The 9,537-nt window shown below is 32.9% G+C and overlaps 1 protein-coding gene across 1 annotated transcript; it reads left to right on the top strand.

The window, feature by feature from the left end:
• The first annotated feature begins 4,656 nt into the window (after nucleotides 1-4,656).
• LOC120164164 (COBW domain-containing protein 1-like) lies at nucleotides 4,657-7,576 on the top strand. The gene is made up of 10 exons (XM_039173918.1): nucleotides 4,657-4,936; nucleotides 5,026-5,091; nucleotides 5,311-5,494; nucleotides 5,682-5,878; nucleotides 6,033-6,083; nucleotides 6,249-6,340; nucleotides 6,490-6,554; nucleotides 6,794-6,885; nucleotides 7,203-7,307; nucleotides 7,384-7,576. Exons 1-10 carry the CDS (start codon nucleotides 4,733-4,735, stop codon nucleotides 7,519-7,521), a joined length of 1,194 nt encoding a protein of 397 aa, XP_039029849.1. The 5' UTR covers nucleotides 4,657-4,732; the 3' UTR covers nucleotides 7,522-7,576.
• The last annotated feature ends 1,961 nt before the right edge of the window (nucleotides 7,577-9,537 follow it).

Below are 9,537 nucleotides of genomic sequence, written 5' to 3'. Positions count from 1 at the left end.
TAAAACACGCCTCAACCATTAAGCCAAGCCAACTTGGACATGGTTTACAACTGTTATATAACCTATTTTTATTGAGGACAGAAAAAAAAATGCTTTGATGGAGCGACTTGAAACTGGGGCCTTGAGGTACTAATGGTGCATTATACATCCTTAATCTTTTTGTTAACATGTTATATATATATATATCCTTTTTTGTTGTTAATATTTAATAAATCTAATAGTTAAGTAATTATTTTTACAATTATTATAATATATATTTAATTAAAAGTTTAAAGACCAAATGTAACATATAATATTCTTTTATTCCAAAAACGGTGTTAAAAAATTAAGGTGAAAGGGTAACTTTTGCCCATGTAATAAACTCAATTTATCATTTTCGTCTCTATCGTATTTTCGCATCAATTTAACCCTCGAAGTTGCTCAATTGTATCATTTTATACCTTATCCCTCACTTAAAGCACTAAATTGAGAGTTTTAAGTTAGAGATTAAAGTTTAGGGTTTAGGATTTAAAGTTATAGGGTTATCAATTTAGGGTTTTAAGTTAAATTGAGAGTTTTAAGTTAGAGATTAAGGTTTAAGATTTAGGATTTAAAGTTATAGGGTTATGGGTTAGGGTTATCAATTTAGGGTTTTAAGTTAGAGATAGAGTATAGAATGATATAATTGAACAACTTTGAGGGTTAAATTGATGTGGAAATACGATAGGGGCGAAAATGATAAATTGAGTTTATTACAGGGTTTAAAAATATTAAATAAATAAAGAGGAAGAATTATATAAAAATAAGTATACCAAGGATGTTAAACATATAAAATAAATGTTTAAAGTTCTAAACTTTAAATCTTAAAAATATAAAATTATAAATTATATAAACGTTAAATAAATAGTGTTAAAAATATGATGCTTACATACTTCTTAACATACCAAAGATACTAGAGAATTTTGTAAAATAAGTGTCTAATATGTATGTGATTATATAAAATTAAGGATATATATATATATATATATATAAAATTATATTAAATTGATTTACCAAAGAAACTGTCATTCACGTGCTTCGTGATTGTCATTCTGCTCAGCTGATTTGGCAGCAGCTTGTTCCTATTTCTCTTGTGCCAAAATTTTTCTCTGCCCCACTGTGTGATTGGTTAAAGGTCAACCTTAGTATGAATTCCAAGCTTGACCATACGGCGTTCTATTGGAGACATGTTTTCGGCATCATTATCTGGAGATTATGGAAGCAAAAGAATAGTTTGGTGTTTAATGGTCAAATCTGGTCGGCCTCGGATCCTATTCGATCGACTTGGTCTTGGTCTCGTGTGATTCGTAACAATCCTGTTAGCATATTGAGTCAGCAACAATTGTGCCCGTACTGCGTATGCACTGCGTATGAATGCTTAGCTTGCATGGTGTTGTTAGTAAAGTAGTTAGGAGCTTCTTGAAGTTGTTAGTGGCAGTTAGGGTTGTTAGTTAGGCTTATATTAGACATTATAAGTTGTATATAAACAGCAGAAGTTTGTATTCCATACACAGTTCTTTTCACAATCAATATACAAGTGTTATACTTTCTTACTTGCTGCTCATCTCTTTTTCATGTTCACAGTGCCATTCATGGCCCCTTTCTCACAAATCCTCAGGGACCTGAGAAGAACATGAGCTATCGAGGGAGGAAGTCTATTTGGAGAACTCCCAAAGCGGGGGTAATCAAGCTCAACACAGACGGGGCAGTCAACCAAGGTACAATGGAAGAAGTCTATTTGTGGCTATTTTCCCTTATTACGAGCAAGCTTTTGTGGCTATTTCCCCTTATTACGATCTTGCTTCTCAATGCTCTCACCTTCCTCGTTACTAAAATCCAATGAATGAATGGTCCTCGTTACTAAAACCCGAACAGCTCTTGAGAGGACAGATGTGTTTTTCAACACTTGGGATATATATATATATATATATATATTTGTTAGATTTTTGCATTGATCCGTCATCTGTTAGTAGCTTAATGTTTCCAAGTCGTAAAGCAGGTCCTCTTGAATATCCTCACTTATCCACATTGGTGATAGCACTATCAACAGCCATAAATAGAAAAACCGAAATAAAAATGTTAATGAACAAAACGTGGGGTGACAGTTCACGACGATTTAGATGGTGGGGAATGAGGAAGCTTTATTGATAATTATTTATTCACCCCTTTTAATACTGATTAACATGATTGTCTCAAGAGATTTTCAGTATTGGTCTAGATGAGACAGAAGGATGAGCTTGAAAAAGAAACAAAAAGAGAAGAGAGCCTCCCTAATATATGTCACGTTATACAACAACATGACTGATCATCGTTTGTAGATTAGGTATAAGGGTTATTTGAACTAGTTCTCTCTTATCACTGTTTGAATTGCTTCTCATCTAGAAAAGTCAAATATGTGTGCCTAATTTCTTTGATCTTGATCCCAAAAAGGAAGTTGTGATCGATCCAATATCTATAGACTTCTATTTCTTGTCCTTGATGGAGAGAGATTATATAATTTGTTACATTCTATTCAACAAGATGAAATAACGGATGAAAATGTGTTATAGACAAAGAATTATTAAAAATTAAAAATTAAAAAAAAAGAATACATGTTGTCGACGACTAACATCAAAACTGATGTCGTCGCCTGCCAAATAAAGAAGAAAACAAAGAAACAAGAAGCAAGCTTCTAGAGGGAATTCACGCTTCCCTCTGTTTTTTGTCAAATTTTTTGTTGTTTGACATTTTTTCGTTTAATTTTCTTAGGGTTCAATTTGATAATGCATCGACTGATTAAGATGTTATTTATTATCTTATTGATCTTCTCTGCTTTGGACAATTTGGATAAGCAGTTTGCATACGGATATAGTTTTCTCATAAAGCTCGACTCTGATTTGCTGATTGACAGTGGTCTTTTAATAGTTTGATCCATTATTGTGGTTCGTTTGCCAATGTAGTCAGATCTGTTTGTATTTATCTTATGTTTGAGGTTTTTTAAATGGATTTTTAAGCTTTTTCTTGTATGGTCTTTATATGATCTCATGTGACTAATTTATTGTAATATTATCATCTCTTTTTAAATAAATTTAGCGTCTTTTATTTCAATAAAAAAATAAGTTGAAATGAAATTTCTAAATCGAACACTGTGAGAGTGAGCAACTCATTCAAGTTTTTACAACTAGGATTAAAAGTCCCTAAGAGAATTGACCGAGTTTAATTATAACCTCTAGGGGTGTAAATGAGCCGAGTCGAGCTCGAGTATTGCTAAGCTCGACTCGACTCGAAAACTCTGAAATGGAGTTCGTCTCGACTCGAAAACTCGCGAGCTTAAAATTTTTAAGCTCGACTCGAACTCGAAATCCTGAACTGAAGCTCGTGAGCAGCTCGAAAAGGCTCGAAATGAAAAAAAAAATCTTAAACTTAACAATATTGAGTCCTCAAACTCGAATCTGAACCTTAAATACATGAAAGCCTTATTGTATTTTAAAAAAATCAACTCATAAATGTTAATATTATTAATAATTTATTTTTTTAAAAATAAAATCTTAATATATTATATTTTCAAGCTGCTCACGAGCTTTTCGAGTCGAGTATCAAATAGCTCGTTTCGGCTCGTTAAGAATTCGAGTAGAGCTCGAGTTCTAGTCGAGTCCATTCGATCCAAATATTTATCGAGCATTTACCGAGTTGATCTCGAGTAGCTCGCGATCTGTCTCATCTTATTTACAGCCCTAATAACCTCGATATTGATTTAGTGTTTCGAGTAATTTCCTATGAAGCTCGTAAAACAAGAAGTGTCGTAATTCCTAAAATTAGAGTGAACCCAAATAATGTATAGTAAATCATCTTGACTCATCCTCAAAGATAAAACTTGAGGTTCAGTTATTATGACTGATTGTTAACACTATCGATTAATTCAAAAATATTAAGAGCGAGGTAAATTGATTTTTTAAATTTTGATCAAAGTATTTACAAAACATAAATTTAATTATACTGATAATCAAGACAAATTATCTTTCCATTTAAGCTTTAGATAATATAATAATTATTTTAAACTATTTACTCGAGATAATTTTATAAATTATGGATATATTTAGATTACCAACTAATATAAAATATTTGATGTGTTCTAATTGATCTTATAATATTACTTACATTCAATAAAATCATCGGTAATCAACGAGTCGATATTTACTTTGCAATATATTACTTTTACATATGATATCAAGTTTGAGGATAATGCACAAAATAAAGTAGAATAAATAATCGTATAAATGAATTCATTTATTTTTTTCAAGTCGATAATTATATAAAAACTCTAACAAATATTGCTGGTTTTCCTAAAGTTTAGACCTTTGTTATATTGAGGATAAATTCATATTTTTCGAAAGTTTATAGATCAAATTAAAAATTAATTATTCTTTTAATATGCATGTCATCAATTTAATGAGAGTGTTAAGTTCAGTGATTAAAATGTAACAAGTCAGTAAAGTAAGCGACTAAAACATTACTTTTCAAACTTAATTGATCAAAGTAAGAAGAAACTCAAACAAAAGTGACCTTTGTGGTAGTTTAGCTAATAAATTTATAAAGTTCACTATATAGAATTTGTTATCTGCGTTTCCTTTGAAAGAACATGCTATATAAACGCCTCGAACTCAAAGTCAAAACCTTACTAGGGTTTTAACATATATCTTTGTTTCTCATTTTGTCCAGAGCTTTCGAGACGCAGATGATGGCAACTAGATTCTTGATTTCGAGGAATGCATCTAAAACCCTCAGTCAATTTCTTCTACCATGTCTCCTGCAATCTCACTTCCTCACTCTGAAATCTCTTCCCCGAAACTCAAGAGCCTTTTCGTCCGAACCTCCTGCCTTTGCCTCCGATAACCGTGTTCCCGCTACCGTCATCACTGGTTTTCTCGGTTCTGGAAAGGTCTCTAATCCGTTTTACTATTGATTTCTTGACTTCATCTCCAGTTTCTTTTTCCCCTTTTTTTAATGATTTTTTTTGACTGAATGCAGACTACTCTCTTAAATCATATTTTAACTGCACAACATGGAAAACGAATTGCTGTTATCGAAAACGAGGTACTTGGGAGCGATTGTTTTAGATTTGCATGCTTCTAGGTTAGGTTTTCATTTTTCGGTTAAACGTAGTAGAATTCATTGCTGAGGAATTATTCTTTTTCAATATGATATCTGTCCCGAGAAAGAAAGAAAAAAAAAGAACGAGGAGAGAGAGGAGAACCATTGCTGCTGATTTTGTGAAGGTAATTTCAGTGATAAATTTGATTAATTGCAATGCAGTTTGGTGAAGTTGATATTGATGGATCATTGGTTGCTAGTCATTCCTCTGCATCTGAAGAAGACATTGTCATGGTAAACAATGGTTGCATTTGTTGTACGGTGCGGGGAGATCTAGTTAAAATGCTATTGGAGCTGGTTAAGAACAAAAAAGACAAATTTGACCATATTGTTATAGAAACTACAGGTAACACCTGGTTCTCAGTTAGGTTTTACAGGTTTGAGTTACTTGGTTTATGATATATGATGCAAATTGCTAAGTTTTATTCTTAAATGATGTCTGCATAAATTGTCGGCGCGGGCCACCTATTCAATGCATCCAATAACCTGCTAAAAGCTTCTCCACTTCATTTAGTTGTTGCTTGTGCTTGCAGGCCTTGCTAAGCCAGCTCCTGTTATCGAAACTTTTTGTTCTGATGAACTGGTTTCACGTTATGTGAAACTGGATGGAGTTGTCACTTTAGTTGACTCAAAGCATTCTATGAAGCACTTGAATGAAGTTAAACCAAGATTTGTTGTGAATGAGGCAGTTGAGCAGGTTGCTTATGCTGACCGTATAATTTTGAACAAGGTGAACTTTGATTTCTATGTTTCTCAATTGATATAGTCTTCTATGTGCATCTTGATCTTCTACTGTAGTCATATTGAAATATGAGACATAACCTTTTAGATATTAGTAACTCTACTATTTGTAATGCTGTTTACTTGCTTCAATTGTTATGCAGATAGACTTGGTCACTGAGGACGACTTGGAGAAACTGACTGATAAAATCAAGGTACAGATTTCCTATTTCCATTACTATGAATTTTGTTCTTGCCTTGGTTTGTAAATTAAGGAAAGGATTAGCACCACGTTTTTCTTTTCTCTGCTGAGTTTTCTGTTTTTATTAGCACTATGCTAAAATTGGGTTTGTTAAAATTTATGATTTTATGCTTTCCAGCATATTAATAGCATGGCACAAATCAAGAGAGCAAAATTTGGAGTTGTCGACATGGACTTTGTTTTGGGGGTTGGAGGATATGATCTTGATAGGTAACTTATGTTTCACTAGTTGACCATTTGAAAACAACTTGTTTTGCAATTATTTCTCCTGGTGTATTCAAATATTTCTTCACTCTCTTGCTTTCTTCACTTGTGTATCTGGTATCTTTTCTGAAAGTTCAAAATCCTTTATTTTGCAGAATTGACACTGAAGTTAATGTAGATGATTCTCACCGTGGCAACCATCAACATGACACACATAGTAGTATGTTGTCTTTTTCTATTTCTTTCCTTTGTTCCTGCCTATTTTCCTCGTTTGTCCATAATAAGAGATAATTTTAAGAACAATGGGCTGGAATATTGATGATATTGTGGAATTTCATTTTTGTGGATAACTTTGTCCTCTGTTAATTCATCTGTTCTGTCATAAAGTTATGTCTATGGTATCTTGAAATTTATTCTTTAATTTTGTTTTAATCTTTATTTTATTTTTGGACTTTATAGGACACCATAAGGAGCATCATCATGATCACGTGCATGATGCTGCTGTATCTAGTGTTAGCATTGTATCCGAGGGAACCCTTGATCTTGATGAGGTAAGAAATACTTTCTAAAACTGCAGCTTTTCAGTTTCCTCAGCATGAAGTGGTTGAATTACTTCTAATTATCACAATTTATAAGTGACTTAGGATTTGGAGGGAGGATGCAATATGCCTGATAAAATTGTACGTGTGTTGTGCTGTAATGTTGTAAATTTAGGGCCTGGTGATTGAGGTGGTCTATGCTCGTAGATTTTATAGCTGAAAATTTGAAATATTGAGAAAATACAAACAGGTGTAACCATCATTCTTATACCGGAAAATAAACTTGCATCAGTCGATGAAATTAGTTCATCTGAATGTGGATGAAGCAGGTTGATGATTGGCTTGAAAGATTGATGGAAGAGACAGGGGAGGACCTATATAGAATGAAAGGAGTCTTGTGTGTGAATGGCTCCGATCAGCGTTATGTTCTTCAGGTGCCTATCATTCACCCACGTTTCTAATTACCATTTGTTCCTTTAATGTCATCTGAAACTGTGGCTACGATTGCAGGGGGTGCATTCGATGTTGGATGGCTGCCCTGGGAAAACATGGGAACCTCATGAGAAGAGAACAAACAAGATTGTATTCATAGGGAGAAATTTGGATGAAACTGCCCTTAGAAAAGGTTTCAGAGGCTGTCTTGTTTGATATAAAGCAAAAAAGGATTTCCTAGTATTAGTTTTGTTTTGATCGGAATGTAATTAATCTCCATTTTCTTCTACCGTTAAGGTTGAATTACCAAAACAAAAAGGAAACGTTGAGTTTTTATGAAGAGTTGTTGACTTCATTCTTGTAAAATTTCTATTTTTTTTTTATCTTTGAAGTGTAGATTTTTCTTTCATCCAATCAAGTTACAAATTAGAGAGTGGATTACATCAACGTGATTTGAATTCTGGTCTTGTCAACAAAGGGCTTAAAGCGTTACTGCTGTTGCCTTGAAGTGTAGAATGCGTTAAATCAGGTAAATGATTCTTTTTTAATTAAGACTCATGTTAGCTTACCAATAACAAGATGAATTAATAGGATAAGACATTCGATTAGTAAACTGTTCTAGGAGGATCGTCCTCATAGTGAACTTTTGTAAAATTTAATATGGATTAATCGATCAATATTAGATTTAAGTGATAAATTCAAAAAAAAAAGTGCGAGCTTTGATCCATTTATACAGCGTTATACGCTAGTTTTGATAGTGTAAAAATACATCTGTAAATTTAATTTTTAGTTTAATCATATATAATCAATTTTATTTTATTTTTGATTGTATACGGATTTAGAGAACAAGTAAATCAAGAGTTTTTTTGTTTTTGTATATAATTATGTATATATATAATAAATAAACTTAAAACGAAAAGACATTAGTAATGTATTAGTCGTGTGCCTATTTTATTAAAATCGAATTAATGTGTATAATCACATAAAAATACTTGAAAATTATTTGTGTACCATTACAAAAAAAAAATTATGTATCATATTACACAGGAATAAAATTTTATATATAATTTATATACAGGAAGACTATTCAATACGGACTTGATTAGAGTCAGCCTCCCTCCTGTCAACAGTAAATTGCTCTTCCAGTTAGCAAGCCTATCCTTGAACTTATTTTCTACCGATTTTTGCAGAGAGATGTTATTTGCTGATGCACCCAGAGGTATTCCCAGATAATTTGAAGGAAAAGATCCCTTACAACATCCAGTAGAAATTGTCAGAGAGATCAAAACATTATCCGAGATACTAACTCAAATAAATTTGTCTTCTTTAGATTGACCTGATACCAGCTCAAAAGATCTAAGGACCCTCTTAATGTTTCTGACTTGTACCTCACTAGTCTTGGCGAAGATGATCAGATCGTCAACAGGTTGGAGTTGTGATAACGAAAGCCCCTCATCTGTTGCAATGCCATTAAAAAGCCCTATAGCGAGAGCATTCTTCAATACCACACTTAGGCCTTCAACAACAATATTAAATAAGAGTGGTGACAATAGACAACTTTCTGTCAATCCCCCTTTTAGAGCGAAAAGACCATTAACCAACATCGAAAGGCTGTAGAGATGCAACATCTCATCCAATTGCACCATCACAAATCTGCTTTGTATGGGTAAAGGAAACAATGAACTTAATATAACTTATGAGACTAAATAAAATTATTAATTAAACTAAAACATATAATTTAAACTATAAAAGAGGCGATGAAAAGAAACAAATTTGCAACTGACGATTTATCTACAATTGATATTGTTACTAATGATAAAAAAAATATGAAGAAAAAAAGACGAGCAGCGCAAAATAAAAAGAAAATAATAACTTTTATAAATATTTAAATGAAAAAAAAGAAACGAATTTTTAATTATTACAATTCAATCTGTGGTATAAACAAACGATCGAAGACAAAAGACAAGGAAAGGGCTAAAAGGGATAGATTCATTGTACAGCTTATTTCACGGGCAATTGTTAGGGCTGAGCAGAAAAAATATCTCGACACGTGTTCTATCCTCATGTGGGCCGACCGGTGATGCCTCCTGAAATGACACTTAAGCCCTCTCATGTGGGCCCGCCACGTGACCCTTCCCATATTCAATTCCTCTTGTTGGCATCCGAATATTCCACGCTGGCACTTGCGTGTCACCTGCACGAACTCTTTTTCACAAAGAAGCCGCATCAGCA

The sequence above is a fragment of the Hibiscus syriacus genome, unplaced genomic scaffold (genome assembly GCF_006381635.1).
Source record: "Hibiscus syriacus cultivar Baekdansim isolate YM2019G1 unplaced genomic scaffold, ASM638163v2 tig00111506_pilon, whole genome shotgun sequence".
Classification (NCBI taxonomy): domain Eukaryota; kingdom Viridiplantae; phylum Streptophyta; class Magnoliopsida; order Malvales; family Malvaceae; genus Hibiscus; species Hibiscus syriacus.
This window is presented reverse-complemented; position numbering and strand designations above follow the sequence as displayed.

Bases quoted from the DNA above. Each gene is read 5' to 3' on its own strand.
- LOC120164164 (XM_039173918.1), top strand. From the start codon at position 4,733: ATGATGGCAACTAGATTCTTGATTTCGAGGAATGCATCTAAAACCCTC. The intron at 5,495-5,681 runs GTAACACCTGGT...TTGTGCTTGCAG, and splicing joins TATTGTTATAGAAACTACAG to GCCTTGCTAAGCCAGCTCCT. The intron at 6,555-6,793 runs GTATGTTGTCTT...TGGACTTTATAG, and splicing joins TCAACATGACACACATAGTA to GACACCATAAGGAGCATCAT.